Genomic DNA, 15,120 nt, shown 5'->3' on the forward strand with positions numbered 1-15,120 from the left:
AGTTAAGAGGAACGTGGTGATTGAAGCAGCGTAGCAGGTTGGACAGAAATCTAGGAAATGCATCGTTATGCAGAAAAGTTTGAAGATAATCGTTTCTCAGTATTCAGGAAAGCTACCCGGAGATTATCTTGCGCGACAATTATTTCAGTCTTGGTTGGTATAAACATGATCTTTTTTCTACTATCTAAAACAGTACCCCAAGTTTATAGAGTATCCTTAAATACTCTCGTCATTTCACGTTAGCATACATAATTAACTATTACATCTTTTAAGTTGAAGCCAGAACTTGCAATACACAATATGCAAGATTACCAGAACCCAATTCAAAAGACCATCCAAGCATGTACCAATCTTGCGATTGGGAGTCAATCTGAACATACAAACAAACACTACAACAACACCCTGAAAACTCTCTCCCACAACCCAATCACTTCACACAAATCCCGCCACAATCCGCCCCACCAAACCTCGGATCACAGCCATCCCTCAGATCATCCACGCACCTCAACCCCTTCGGACACGGCACCCCCGCAAACCCGCCGCAGAAAATATACCGCTTGAACATGCAAATGCCACCACAATCGGCCTCGGGCCCGCAAGACGCGCCCGGGATTCTCACGCACTCCTGCCCAGCTAGTGGGCACCCTGGCAAGTTTAGGCTTCCGCACTCGGCTTTGATGGGGCTGGGACGGGGTCTCACCGGGAAAGGATCAAATGGTGCGGGATCGGGCACGAATGTCTGGATCGGTAGCGGCCCGATGGGCTGGATGGGCAGCGTCTGCACGGGATCGATGACGGGGAGCGTAAGCACCGGGAGCGTCGCAAGTGTTGCGGGCTGGAGCGTCTTCACGGGGAGCGTCGCGGCTGGAATAAGCGGAAGTATGGAGACGGTTTCAAACGGGAGCGTCTGGATTGGGAGCGTCCGAGTTGACAACGTCTGAATTGGAAGCGTCTGGATTGGGAGCGTCTGAATAGGCAGTGTCTGAAGCGGGAGCGTCTTAGTAGGGAAGGGCCGCGGGTCGACGTGGAGGGTGCAGTCGCTTAGTGTCGGGAACGGGCCGCCGCATTTCTTGTAGCAGGCTATGGCGTTGTTGTTTGCGCAGATGCAGCCCTGCGCGAGTGTTTTAGTGCCGAGGCTCGCCTTTGCGGCTTGCGCTGCGCTGCACTGAGGCGACGTACATCGGGGAATGACTGAATGCAGAACCTAGGCTCGCAGATGCAGCGGGCTGGGATTTGAGGATCTGGGAAATACGAGGCGGCTGGGGATGCGGGAATGGCTGGGATGGCGGGTATCGGAGGAACTAATGGGATGGCTGGGATGGCGGGTATTGGAGGAACTAATGGGATGGCTGGGAAGGCAAGGGTGAGTGGTAGGAGGGTGAAGAGAGCGAGAGACTGCATCTTGGAATGTGGCCCGTAGGTACTGGGAACGTTTGGGTGATGGAACGAAAGAGCGGCGGTGCAGAGGGATATTCAGGAGATACGAACGCCGAGAGATTTAAATATTTTTTAGAAGTGTTGAAAGGTAAGCCTTACTAAATTATGCGCTTCCCTTTTTAGGAAAACATGCTAGCTCACCTATCAAAGTGAGGCATTGCTACTGACCATTACGACAGAAACTTTGCGCCCAAGCGTCAAGGAGTGAGGCGTCGCATGAATATTGCTGTCAACAGGAATGTACCAAGAAGACAAAGGCCAATGACTATCTCCGAAGGGATACGTATGATGTCCTCAGGCATGCTGGTAATCACATTTGTGGAGCACAAAACGCGGGGTAACCGTCTCAGCCTTACGGAGCGATCAGCGGACCTGTCATGCAGGAAGCCAAGACATATTGGTGATAAGCGAACTCTTTGTAGAAAGGGCGGGACGGATACTCCTTGAAGCGTACACAGACCGAGCGGACAAGATTGAGCAAGATTTGAACAAAGAAATAACTTTTATGGTATCAAAATAGAACAACCTACGCACCCTTGGCGCCAAAAGACTTGCCACCCGCCGCCTCATCGAGCGCCATGCTCTCATCCAGACCACAGACCTGGAAGCAGAACTTTGGCGTAAAGAACTCGGGCGCATTGACCAAGCCCGACTTCTTCAACTTCTCCAGCCCCTCCTTGATCGCCGTGTACGCCGGCGCGAGCGTCGCAAACGGGAAGATGATGATACGGTAGCCCATCGAGCGCGCCTCGTCCACCGAGATCGTCGGCGTCGCCCCGTGCTCCACCATGTTCAGCAGCATCGGCCAGGGCGCCAGGTCCTTGACCACCTGCGCCGCCATGTCCTTCGACGTCACGCCCTCGAGGAATCCGCAGTCGGCGCCGGCGTCACGCGCCGCCTTGAGGCGCTCAACCGCCGCTTCGTAGCCCTGGCCCTGCAGCGAGTCCGTCCGCGCGATGATGAGGATGTCGCTGCCGACCCGGCGGCGCGCCTCCCGCGCAGCCCGGATCCGCGCCGCGTACACTTCCACATCCACGCACTCCTTGCCCGCCAGGTGCCCGCACCGCTTCGTCTGCACCTGGTCCTCGATGTGCATGCCCGCTACGCCGCCGCGCGCGTACTGCTCCACTGTCCGCGCCACCATGATCGGCCCGCCGTAGCCAGTGTCCGCATCGGCGATGAGGGGAATCGAGGGGTCGAGGGACGCGATCATCGACGAGTGTGCAACCATGTCGGCCTGCGTGGCGATGCCGAGGTCTGCGTGGCCGAGGCGGGAGGCGGTGGTGCCGGCACCGGTCTGGAATGTCAATGGATGCACATCAGGAGGATCAATTGATTGCTTACCATGTACAGGCAGTCGAAGCCGACCTGCTGGGCGATGCGGGCGGAGAAGCCATCGTGAACGCCAGGAGCAATGATGAGGTCCTTGCCCTGCTCGAGGGTCTGGCGGAGCTTGGTGGCGGCGTTGGTGAAGGTGGACATGATGGATGGATGTGTGCGGGTAGGAGTAGAGATACCAATTGGATGCTAGCAAAATAGAAGAAGACAAGACAAGGGGATATATAAACAATTACATAGCTGGTCTGGACCGGATAGTTTTCTGCGGTTCGGCAGATGGTCTCTCCCGCAGCTCTGACGCCTGCCCCACGTCAGCCGACATCGGAATGACTCGCGCGCTTTATTCCCGAAGCTACCTTGTTTCCACGTGGCAGGGGCCGTAAGGCTGACCGTCTCCCCTCGCCACTGGTGCTGTTGTGGTCGCGATCGTCTCCGAGAGCGGAACAACGCATCTACTACGTAGTTTTGCGGATGAGATGCGTTGTTGTTAACTCCGGCCGTGGAACTGCATGTCAGGCCGGTCCAGCACCCACTTGACCGCGCGGTTCCGGAACCCTCCCCACACTTTGAACCGCCACTTCTCAACCTCTGTCACCACTCCCGTGTACACGCCGCATGGGTGCGATGCCGCCAGCCGCCACATATCCTCCATCCGGAGACACCGCGACTCCGCCATGGCGTAAAGCTCCTCGAATGCGAGTGTTGAATGCAAACGGATCCAGCCTGGGAACGACAGCGAGGGAGCAAAGTCTGGTGACACGGCTATCACAAATGGTGCAAAGTCTGTGTTCATGCAGTTGAGCGCCAGACTGTGCGTGCTGGGGAGCATGTTCGTGCCGCTGTGTCCTGGGGTCGTGTGCGTCTCTGCCCAGACGTCGTTTACTGCCTCGGAACTCTTCATCGGAAACCAGGCGTTGACCGAGTGAGGATCAACAATAAGGAACAGATCCGTCCGCATCCCGGGTTGGAGCTGCCCGCTCTCACGGAAGGCTTTGAAATGACTGACCAGTTAGTATTTTGCGGAAGAAAAATGGATGAGACTCACGTTTTGTAGCTCTCGACATCTCCACCCGCCATCTCAATCCATTGCAATTTCACTCTTTCCCTTATTCCCTCCGCACCCGGGGTCTTTTCTCCCCACTTTACCAATTCTCCTTCTACTATTTTCTTCAAATTTGCCCACTCCACGCCTTCGTACCTCCCCTGCCGATACACCACAAATCCAAACTCACCGTTGTTCTCCAACCTCTGCTTCACCTTCATCATCCATGGCTCCACTTCTGCGTTTGTCTGATCTGGCTGTTTGTTCTCCGGCTTGACTTTACTCTTACGCAGCGCCTTTTGCGCCTCTTTTTGGTCATGCAGGATCATTTTCACCTCGAGTTGTCCGGGAAACGGACCAAACCCCATGGCATGGCGCGTTCGCGTTATCCCTTGGACAAACTGCTCCACAAAAACATCATCGACCATACGGCGCTTCATCTGTTTCTCGTTGTATTGGGCCACCAAAGAAGCCTCAGAGTTGGCGCTCGTCGCAGTCGCTCCGTTAGACTTGAAGCCCCACCGGCTGATTTTAACATGCAGGTCAATGTCACGCTCCAGATCGATAAAGCGTGCGAGCCGGACTAGAATTGTCGAGTTGGTTGCATCTGGCTGTGGATCCTGCGCTTTCATGTCGTCAAATGCCTCATTTTGCTGCAGGCGCATGCCTTCTATACGTGCCAAGATCCAGGTGCTGGCCCGGGAGGCGGTGCTGCGAAACAAGGCGGCGATGAACTCTTGCCAGAGATTCGCCGCTTGAACATTGGCCGAGTCCGCACGCAGATCGTTGACGGCAATAGAAAATACCGCCAGTTCGTCGAGAATAGCATTGTACGTCGCACGCAGAGCGGCTTGGACGTGCGCGTCGTTCAAGTACTCGAACACGGCAATCGTCTTGGCCAGCATCTCTGACGCCTCGTAAACGTAGTTTGGGTAGTCGAGTTTGCGCCTCGCCCACGTGTCAGCCGATATGGGCGCGATCCCGGCCCAGATCTGATTGCGTCAATCGTGGGGAAGCTGGGGCTGAGGACAAGACCGCTGACCTTTAGTTTCAACGCTCTCAAAGCTCGGTGCAGTAGGATTTTGGGCGACAGGTCGAAGATACGTGCCACGTTTGAGGCAGGCGACCCCTCTCTCGATGCAAGCCCCTGTGGCGCCCAAGTACTGTAGTCACTTCGCCAATACTCGCTCACTTCTTTTGCGTCGAGTGTGGCCAACTGCGTCGTCTGCCCATCGGGCATCACGCCGCTTACTGCCGCATCGAGAAAGTCATCGACAACGTGCGACTCGAGCACTGTGTCAGGCACGTAATCCGAGTCTTTTGCCAGTTCGTCATACTGCTGCGCGGGGTGCAGAGCAAAGTAGACGGGCAGCTTTCCATAGCCGAGAGCGGCATCGTAGACGGTCGGAGTTTGGTGCCGAGTGCTTTGTTGAAGCTGGCGAAGCGCCGGGGCCATGATGATGTGCGCCGGGATAACGGATCCCGGTTCGCGCCGCGCGAGATTGCAGGAAGCGCCGCTGGAACGGTGAGGGTGTGATGCAGAGTGCTATGGAAGAATTCCAAAAGATGCAGACATCGAGACAGGAGAGTCGGCCTGCTTTTGTTCCCGGCAGGATGCAAGCCAGTGGCAGTGGCGTCGCGGTTAGTGTGCGGTGCTGCCTAGAACGGCAAGGCAGCGAGGCCGTGCGCCAGGCAGCGAGACCCTATGGTGTCGCGACGGCAGCCATGGTGGTGTTGTAGGTACCTGTATTGTAGCAGCACGCGCGGCGAGTTGTATTGTAGGCACCTACTCGCGTGCTTTAGCCTAAACCTTGATCCCAACGTCTGACGCGAACACGTTTGGGATTGTCGGAGCTCCATCTTGACATGGTCTTCGTCTCAACTCGGACCCTGTTTCGCGCTGTTTCGAAGCGCTTGGCTGATCAGAACACCACCGCTTTAGAGCCTCCTGATGCCGCCCCGTTTATATAGATGAATCAGGTTTGGGGAGGCCACTTCCAGATTGGGGCGGTCCGCCGGGTCTTCGGGCCTGCGCAAGCGGCACCGTGCTAAGCGGAGCGGAAAGCAGATGCCCGCTGGCCATTCGTGCGGAGTCGTCAGTTGAGATCCACACTGTGTGTTTCGGACGGAAGAGAGGCCCTCGCTCCATAAGAAATGACATTTATTAACGGGAAATGCTATATATACGGCCATGAAACGTGGACTACTACTGTAGACATAGGTCAATCCACACAGGTTCAACATGCTTACCTCCGCGTTCCTCTTGAGCGTTGCTTCGCTGTCGCTGGCAGCTCCCACCGCCAAGGCGGGGCCCAAGTACCTGTTCTCCTTGTATGTTGCAGCGGTACCGAGCGACGCATGGCATATGCTGACTTGTGTAGCGGAGACTCTTACTCCCAGACCGGCTTTGAGATCACCGGCACGAAGCCCTCTGCGGCGAACCCTCTGGGTAACCCGGACTTCCCCGGCTGGACAACCAGCGGCGGTACCAATTGGATCGGCCACCTCGTGCGCGACTACAATGCGACTTCGCTGTATTCATTCAACCTTGCGTCCGGAGGCGCCACGGTCGACGCGACGCTCGTGAAGCCGTATGCGGATACCGTGCTGAGCCTTGTGGACCAGGTCGGTCAGTTCAGCGCGAACCTCGCGTCGAAGCCGGACTATGCGCCGTGGACGAGCGAGGATGCGTTGTTCGCGGTCTGGCTGGGCGTTAACGACGTTGGAAACAGCTGGTATGGCGACGACGAGACGACACTGCTGGGAAAAATCATGGACCAGTACTTCAACCAGACCAGGACTCTCTACGCCGCGGGTGCGCGCAACTTTGTCTTCCTGGGAACGCCTCGTAAGTTTCTCGTCTTAGTATATGGCATCCCGCTGACGTCGTCGCAGCCGTCAACCGCTCGCCGTCGATGCTGGAGCAGAGCGAGGACAACCAAAACGGCGAGGCCAAGGTCATCACCCAGTTCAACGACCTGCTCAAGAGCCGGGCCGACACGTTTGTCGAGAACCACGACGACGCGACCGTGGTGGTGGTCGACACGCAGGCGCCGTTCAACAAGGTCCTGGACAGCCCTGCCGACTATGGCGCCAACAACGCGACGTGCTATAACGAGGACGGCAAGACGTGCCTCTGGTACAACGACTTACACCCGGGCTTGGAGATCCATAACCAGGTGGCGCAGGCGGTCGCGGCGGCGTATACCGAGGGAGGGTTTTTCCAGACGGCGTCGTCGTAGATGTAGCGTAGGATTATTGTTGAAATGTCAAGTTTGCGAGCGAAAAAGTTGTGCGTCGAGTCAGCGTGTCAGAGAGGGATGGAAAACGGCTCGGAGCGGGGCCGATCGCGCGTGGTGACGAGAGGTGGACAGTTTGTGTCGTGCGGTGGCAGAAGGACAAAGCAGCAAGCAAAAGAGCGCGGAGTCCGATGCACGGCTCCCCCGCGCGTTGATATGCTTGCTCTGCCTCATCGCCGCGCACTCTGCAGGTACCAAAGAGAGAGAGGGTCAGCGTCAGCCCCGAGCCCCCACGACAAGCTTGAGGGGTTCGACCACCCGCCCTCGCAACTCACTTTCCCTCTCTCACCCGTCCGCCCGCCCACATCCCTCCCCCTTCTCATCATCGTCGGCCGAGCCAGCTCTCGCCATGGACGACTTCTCTCACCCTCCCCAGCACGCGACCGTGGGTGGCACCCGTCAGCGAATCATCACCTCGTGCCTCACGTGCCGTCGTCGCAAGGTCAAATGCGACCACAAGTATCCCGTCTGCTCGGCCTGTTCCCGCGGCAACCATACCTGTTATTACGCAAATCTGCCCAACCATCCGCTCGCGCGCGCGCCCTCTGCCGCGCATCGCGTCACCAAGCATAGCGCAGCCCAGGCCCGCGGCCCTTCCGGTCATGCCGAGATCAACGCCCGTCTCGAGCGGCTGGAATCGCTGCTGGAAAGGGCGGTCCAGCATCCCGCGCCCGCAGCCACCGCACAGCCAGCCGCTAGGGCCGACGGCAAGGAACGAGCCGCCAGCTCAGCTTCTCCCAAAAGCAATGCCTCTGACCTCCAAGCTGCTGACGGCTTCGACGGAACGTTGCTAGTCGAGAACGGCCAATCCCACTTTGTGTCCTCCCTGCACTGGGCGCTTCTGACGGACGAGGTGAGTCGACTGATGACGAGACTCTTCGCCCACTGACCTCTCTAGCTGCAAGACATCAAAGCCATTTTGGGCCATGAACGGGCGTCGGAAGACGTCGCGTATGGCCGAGTGCCCACCTCCTCGTCTCTGTTGTTCAGCAGCGGCCAGGCCGTCGGGGATCCGCTGACGTTTATGCCCGACAATCAACATGCGTGCTACGATCTGTTTGGCATCTTTATTCAGAACGTCGATCCCGTCACTCGTCTGGTGCACGTACCATCGCTTACCCGGCGCTTCCATGCGTTTATACGAAGATGGGAAAGCTTAGCATCTCCCGTCGGATCGAGGTAGTGTCGTCAGCCAATGGGACGAACCTTGCTAACGACCCCAGTCCCCACGACTCCTACGACGAAGAGCAAATGCAGTCTTTTGAGCCACTGGCATTTGGCATATTTTACTCGGCCATCAACAGCTTGCGACCCGAAGTCGTCACATCCCGGTTTCGAAAAGAAAAGCAAGCCTTGATGAGGCAGTATCAGCGGGGCATCGAACTTGCCCTTGAACAAGCGGACTTTCTAACTACGTCGAGCGTTGAAGTCATTCAAGCTTTTGTTCTGCTATTGGTAAGACTTTCCCCCTCTTTGGAAACTTAGCTGACGTTCAAGACCTGCCAAGCGCGGGAGGATGATATGAGCCAGGTCTGGCCCCTCACTGGCGTGGCCATCAGGATAGCCATGTTGCAAGGCTTGCACAGAGAACCCACGTTGTTTCCTGCCTCCTCCATGGATGAGGTTCAAGTAGAAATCCGGCGCCGTATCTGGCATCAGATCTGCCATCTGGACTGGCGTGCTTCCGAGGGCAAGGGCATGGAACCGGCCATTTCCGACGATGATTTCACTACACTGCTTCCCAGAAATATCAACGATTCAGACCTGGTTGAAGGTCGCCTTTCATCCTCAGAAGTCGTGGAGGAAGAAGGTTTTACAGACATGACTCTCCAGCTCTGCCGTCTCGGTATGATTAAGTGTTTTCGGAAAATTGCCCAAAGCACATATCGTCTGGATCGCCGGATGAAAGCCAGTAAGTTACGTGACGGCGAACAGATTGATACCATTACCGAGCTCCAAAATCTCTTCTCTGAGACGAGTCAAACGATAAACGACGCACATGCCAAGAGCGCACAGTGCTACCTGAGGCATTGCCGCCTTGATATCCCGATACAGAGACTCACAATTGGCCTTACCGCGAACCTCGAATGGCGATGTTGGCTCATCTTCTGGTGTGGCGTGCCGAAAGATCTGAGGCAAGTGGTGATCGCGGAGGATGTCAGAGCGATGTGAGTGTGGACATGTGGATCTTATATTGTCTGAGCTGATGTATTATAGGATCTTTACTCGCTCGATCTCGCTGATCGAATCTCTCAACTCCATCTCTTCCGACAAAGAAGCGGAGCATTTCCAGTGGCACATTGGCGGCCATGCAGCATTTCAAGCCATTATGCATGTGCTTTCCGAACTTCGTGACACCAATTTTGTGGCAGCGAACGATATGCACCTCCGCTCTCGTGCCTTGCGAGCTCTTCACACAGTTTACCGCGTCAAAGGCCGTGCAGAATCCAACACTTGGACCGTCATCCGCCGTATGATAGAACGATTGGATCCTACGCACGAATGCGCAAAGCCGCATGGTAAAAGCGGTTTTAGTGAGAAGCGGTTTGGAGAGCACGATCTGAGCGCCGAGTTTTTCGCAAAAAGCCCCAGTCCGCCGCTCTATGCACAAATGCCTGGACAATATCCTTCGCCATCAATGTCACAACAGGTCCCTGAACCAATGCAGCAGCATCAGCAACAGCCGCAGCAGATGCCAGTAAATGTCTCGACGGATCCGCAGCCTGACCCGCTAGCATATGCCGATGCTTTTTTGGAGACGACTGGAACGGGGCCTCTGCAGGAAACTTATGCAGGAACGATGCAAGGAGGATATGCTACAAACATGGGAGCCGGGTTGCCAGGGCTCGGGCGGACGAATGCGGGAGAAGATGCAGGATTCGCTCTGCAGGACATGGCCATGGACATGGACTGGGTAAGTCGTCAGACGGTACGAAATGCCGCATCTACTTACTTCGATTATTTGTTCCCAGGGTTTTTGGAACTATGATCCTTTGCGATTTGACTCTGGATTTGGGCAGTATGCCGCGCCGGGTCTATGAAATTATACCGTGGACTGCTTTCGATGTATCGCTTCAGATCTTCGCTCCAGGGCTTTGCTCTAGACCTCGCTTTGCGACCTCCGAGAAAGACACGGGAGCGGATCTACCATGTCCGAGCGCGCTGAGCTAACCCAAAGCCGGCTAGACATAACTGTCCTCGTACGCCTGGCTACTCCGAGCAATTTCTATACGCATGCTTTCCTTAAAAAACAGGGTGCTCCGATGGTTGTTGGATATGAGCTTGGGTTTTTTTCCCCGGCAGCACAACAATCCTCAGCGAGGACAAAGACACCTCGACTTCAGACCAACCGTTACGGGGACAAGTAAATGGTACTTCAGATCGGTACTCACGGCCGCTTCGCTGTGACATTCCCCGGAAAGGCCAGAGCAAGGAGCGGGGCGGCCGTACGTGGACCCGCGGCGGACGAGAATGTCGAGGCATAAAAAGTGGTTCCAATTAGGATGTTCTCCGGATCATTTGCCGACGAGGAACCGTACTTCGTGGATCCGGCCGGAATCCCTAGCCGCGAAGTCTTAAAGGAATCGAACGAGCTCGACTGGGTGTTGCAGTGTACTATCAAAGGGACCTGCATACACGAAACGCCAAGCTCTTAAGCGCTTCGGCTTGGGTCAGTAACGGCGAAGGGTCCGGGCTTGAGATGAACAAAAAGCAATGTTATCGTGGTTTATTTGAAGTTAAGGTGAGAGGCTCTCGTTCTGACAAGAAAAGTTGTGGTTGACACTTCTATAGTGACATTACGGAAGGGCTTGTGGCCGGTGTGAATTCAAACAAGCTTATAACACGGTACTTAAAAGAGATTATGCTAAAAGAAAGCCCGTTCTACCTTAATGGCCTACGAAAATACTTCACTGCGCCGAGTTAAGAGTCTAGTGACGTCACCTCGTATTCGCTCGTACTCGTACTTGTATTCGTACTCTCGTTTGTACATCCGCATATTCATTACACGTGGAGCTAATAGTAGAAAGCCAATTTAGGACAGTATCTGCACGCCATAATTAGGCTAATCGTATGGCGGGCTCGACCTAAGTTTCATCCGATGTCAATCTCTGGGTTAGCCGTCGTCAGCCCAATGGTCGCATCCATATAAAGCCACTTGTTGTCCAGCAATTCGAAGACCAGTACCGACATCCTCAAATGTGCGGTTCAGATACTCGTTCTCAGCACTTTTTAGCATTGTCTCAAAGATGCTCTTTGCCGCCGCCGTTGTTTTGCTTGGGACGACTGCTCTTGCCATCCCGGCTCGCCAGTCTGCGTTTCCGGACCAAGAAAACTTCTTTGCGCGTACCACTGCGAGTACGGCCACCGTACCAACACCTCCAGACCCGGAGCCAATCGTAGTCACAGAGCTACCCCTGCCACCAGTTGCGCCAAATTACGATGAAGGATCCTGCACTGCCCAGATCAACTCACGAGGGACCGGTTGTATCTCCAAATCTCTTGCTGTGGATTCGAAAATGCAATCTGGAGGCTTTCTTCCAGATGGAAAGCATGTTGCCGCCTTTGTGTCCTTTGCGGGCGCGCCTGCCGGCCCAGACCCAGCGAGCATTTACACTGGCAAGCAGGTGATTATCGTCAAGGCCGACAACACCACCTTTTCCAATGGCGACGCCTGGAAATGCATAACTTGTGGGGCTCCGGAGGACAACGCAGTTGGCCTCTCGGAGACGTGGGACTATCCTCAGGCTTTCACTGACGGCAAACGTCTACTGGCCGGCGCAAATATCATTGACTGCGGAGCCGAATTGGCCAGTGATGACTGCACGCCGGAGAAAACCCACATCTATCCCATCCGTTGGAACACTAACCCGGACGGTTCTGGCAAAGGTGGAAGCATCCGCGAGCTGCGCTTGCACCCGGACAACGTTCACATCGTCTTCTCTTCGGAGGTAGAGGAAAACGGGATGTACAGTGAATACGGCTACTTTGCCAAATTGGAACTCAACGAATCACCAAAGTCCGGCATCCCTCTTGCTCCACGGTATGATCTGGCTAGTGTGACAGTACTGTACGACCCGAAAGCAAAGCAACCAGTTAGCGTCGATGGCGACCAACTTTTTGTCAACCCTGATGCCGTTATGGTTGGCGAGCTGCGCGGCTTCACTGGAACAGGAAACGAAATCACCTACGTCGGCTACCCAGCCGAGTCTTCGAACATCGACATTTTTGCAGCAGATTTGACAACAGGCAAGGTGCGTCGGCTGACCAGCCACCCGGAATACGCCGACCCCATTGATGTCTCGCCAGTCGACGACTGGATGGTCGTGATGGATACCCGCGGCAGCAACCGCCAGATGTTCATGGCTGGCATGCGTGGCATTCCCCCAATCACTGACCTGATCACCACATCCGCAACCTCCTCCACACGCAATAACGGCCAGCGTCGCTTCTTCCAGCCTTACCTCCTCGACCGCTACGGTGACCGCGGCGAGTACTTCGGCCAACGCATCAACGCGGGCGGTGACGACAAGCCCGGAGGCATCAGCGACCGTGAATGGAATGGCATGGCTGATCCGCGATGGTCGCCCGATGGGACTCATATCGTCTACTGGCAAGCATTGACCGTTTCGCCTGCTTGTGGCGGAGATAACCCGCTCCCTTGTGAAGACTCTACAGAGCCCGGCGGCAGGACTGCGCGTCTGATGATGGCCCACCTTACGAGCCGCAAGCCACAGCCAAACAAAACGTTCATGCCAATATCTGACACTGTCCCTTGGGGTACACCGTACGAGCCCGGCGTTACGCTCCCTCCGCGACCAAGCCCTAGCCCAGGCAACTACACTTTGAAGGGAAAGTCGCACGGGTCTGCCCAGATTGTCCTCACTGGGAACAGCGACAAGGACACCCTTAGCTCCGTTTCAGTCACTTACAACAACTTTTCGGACGATGGCATCAACGTCTTGCAAGGTTGGGAGAATGTCACTGTTAAAATCCCGAAGCCGACCCTAAACCATCTTGATTGGTACAGTGATCTCGTGCGGACTGGCGAGACGAACAGCATCAAAAAGACTAGCCCTGATGGATTCCATTTGGATATTGATGTTCTGACGAATATGTTTGATGCGAATGGGACGCTCAGTACTACTATCGATGGTCATACTTATGAGCAACCAGCTAATGGGGCATGAACTGCAAGATAGCTATGTTTCCTTGACAATTCTTAGGTTGCCTATCACTGCTATGTTTTCATTATCGAGTCTTTTGAGCAGGAAGCTTCTAATGCTAGCATTTTTCGGCTTCTATCAAGCCATCACAACCATGCACATCTGATCTAATTGCAAGCCGTGTTAGAGAGAGTTAATAGACATAGCCAGACCAATTTTGTATAGCCTCGGCCGTATTCGCATCAGCAACGGCATTAGCGACGTTCCCTTTAGAGCTTTAGACACACGCACAACTTTCTCGAGGCAGAAGGGAACGCAACAACTAGCGCTCCCAGGGACCTAAATCCGGCGCCAAACGAACCGGCACAGCCAGCTTATCTACCCCCCCAACTTGCACCAGGCCCCAGGCCTTGGTTGTTACGTTACAACCGGAAAACATACTAGTCTTTCCTCCGACCTAGCGGGAAAATTTTTCGGCGTTCCTTGCCAAGAAAAACCCCTCCCCGAGAAACTACCCGGAACTATAACTTCGAGACTAAAGAGGCACCCAGCTAATCTCGAGATAGAAACCCGCCCCCCTAATATCCGGGAGGAACCCTCTACGCCCCCCTCAACCCGCCTAAGAATTATCCTATCCTCCCTAATCCTAACGGACGACGATATAGATATAGAATAAGAAACGAACCTAACCTAACCCTAGTTTATAGAGGAAAATACGCTACTAGAAACAACCCCTACCCTAGGGATCTCCCGCTAAAATAGGAAATCCCTAGTAGTTATCCCCACCCCTATCCACGGTAAGCGCTAACGGGAGAATATTTTCGCCTTCTAGCTACGCTAGATAAAAACCCTAAAAGGACTCGCTACCCTAGTAGCTTTCCCGTCCCGAAAACGTCTACTAAATAGCTCTAAGCCTCCCTAGACTACCTTCTAAAGGTAGCTAACGCGGAACAAGATACCGACAAGATAGAGAGCCTTCTCAATCTCCTCTCTATCTTTAGGAATTATATAAAGATAGGAAAAATAGACTACTTAAAGTCTATCCTTACTACGCAAGTAAAAGCCCTAGAAAATACCTCCCGGATACTCTAGACAAACGTACGGAAACTAGAAACGCCTCTCCCTATAATTACCCCGGCCTTACCTAGCTAAAATCTCTCCTAAAACCCCTAAAGCTACGCCTCCGCAGCTATAAGAAACCTCTCGCCCGACTAAACCGGATTTACTCTTATTTCTAATAAGAAAAAGCCTAGAACTACCCCTTCGCCCGCTCCTAAGCCTATACTTAAGGAGTACTAAATCTCCTTCCCTAACCTAGGACTAGATAAATCCTTTAGCCTACTTAATACTAGAATACGGCTTAATAAAGCCTTCGAAACAGCGGGATACTAGGGAAAAATATAAGAGTTAGCCGACGGGCAATTACTAGGTTACTAGGAAACGTAGGTTAGACGCAGTTAGTTCGCACTAGGGTCACACTTAAATTAGTATATAAACTATTTCCTGCCCTAGCGCCTATTGCTCCTAGGGCAGCTATTTATCCTTATGCGTAGCCTCCTTCGGTAAAGGGCTTAGCACCTACGTAACCCGCAACAATATCGCATTACTTAAGGACCAGTCCCTCGTTTCTAAGTTCCTTATAAAAAACCGTTATCTTAGGTATTAGACTCTCCTAAAATAATAATATTATTATAACGGGAAACTAAGGATTCCCCGTATCTTTTCTACTAGATAAGATCGATATAATCTAGAAAATCTTCCCGTAATATTAGGCTAAAATAAACGAAACCTAGTATAAAGCGGCGATCTATAGCGTTCCTACCTAGGAACTAAACGACCT

At 54.1% G+C, this 15,120-nt stretch overlaps 6 protein-coding genes across 6 annotated transcripts; 3 read left to right on the top strand and 3 right to left on the bottom strand.

Annotated features, from left to right (window-relative positions):
• Positions 1 to 556: 556 nt before the first annotated feature.
• Positions 557 to 1,160, bottom strand: K452DRAFT_358114 (uncharacterized protein; the record flags this gene model as incomplete). Its single annotated transcript, XM_033546167.1, has 2 exons — positions 557 to 645; positions 701 to 1,160. Coding segments are annotated over 2 exons (472 nt in total), but the record flags the coding sequence as incomplete, so codon positions are not given.
• An 803-nt stretch (positions 1,161 to 1,963) lies between these two features.
• On the bottom strand, positions 1,964 to 2,919 carry K452DRAFT_225846 (uncharacterized protein; the record flags this gene model as incomplete). The annotated part of the gene is made up of 2 exons (XM_033536787.1): positions 1,964 to 2,734; positions 2,782 to 2,919. The coding sequence occupies 2 exons, from the start codon at positions 2,917 to 2,919 to the stop codon at positions 1,964 to 1,966; spliced, it is 909 nt and encodes a 302-aa protein (XP_033398818.1).
• Positions 2,920 to 3,262: 343 nt separating this feature from the next.
• On the bottom strand, positions 3,263 to 5,273 carry K452DRAFT_307977 (uncharacterized protein; the record flags this gene model as incomplete). The annotated part of the gene is made up of 3 exons (XM_033543119.1): positions 3,263 to 3,776; positions 3,821 to 4,809; positions 4,860 to 5,273. 3 exons carry the CDS (start codon positions 5,271 to 5,273, stop codon positions 3,263 to 3,265), a joined length of 1,917 nt encoding a protein of 638 aa, XP_033398819.1.
• A 675-nt stretch (positions 5,274 to 5,948) lies between these two features.
• K452DRAFT_317963 (carbohydrate esterase family 16 protein) lies at positions 5,949 to 7,059 on the top strand (the record flags this gene model as incomplete). The annotated part of the gene is made up of 3 exons (XM_033544113.1): positions 5,949 to 6,148; positions 6,199 to 6,665; positions 6,713 to 7,059. The coding sequence occupies exons 1-3, from the start codon at positions 6,060 to 6,062 to the stop codon at positions 7,057 to 7,059; spliced, it is 903 nt and encodes a 300-aa protein (XP_033398820.1). The 5' UTR covers positions 5,949 to 6,059.
• A 280-nt stretch (positions 7,060 to 7,339) lies between these two features.
• K452DRAFT_15640 (uncharacterized protein) lies at positions 7,340 to 10,305 on the top strand. The gene is made up of 5 exons (XM_033535601.1): positions 7,340 to 7,969; positions 8,015 to 8,295; positions 8,340 to 8,571; positions 8,614 to 9,284; positions 9,334 to 10,305. The coding sequence occupies exons 1-5, from the start codon at positions 7,466 to 7,468 to the stop codon at positions 10,103 to 10,105; spliced, it is 2,460 nt and encodes an 819-aa protein (XP_033398821.1). The 5' UTR covers positions 7,340 to 7,465; the 3' UTR covers positions 10,106 to 10,305.
• Positions 10,306 to 11,363: 1,058 nt separating this feature from the next.
• Positions 11,364 to 13,304, top strand: K452DRAFT_326256 (uncharacterized protein; the record flags this gene model as incomplete). The annotated part of the gene is made up of 2 exons (XM_033544836.1): positions 11,364 to 11,425; positions 11,474 to 13,304. The coding sequence occupies 2 exons, from the start codon at positions 11,364 to 11,366 to the stop codon at positions 13,302 to 13,304; spliced, it is 1,893 nt and encodes a 630-aa protein (XP_033398822.1).
• Positions 13,305 to 15,120: the final 1,816 nt, after the last annotated feature.

Source organism: Aplosporella prunicola (assembly GCF_010093885.1).
Source record: "Aplosporella prunicola CBS 121167 unplaced genomic scaffold K452scaffold_10, whole genome shotgun sequence".
Taxonomy (NCBI): Eukaryota; Fungi; Ascomycota; class Dothideomycetes; order Botryosphaeriales; family Aplosporellaceae; genus Aplosporella; species Aplosporella prunicola.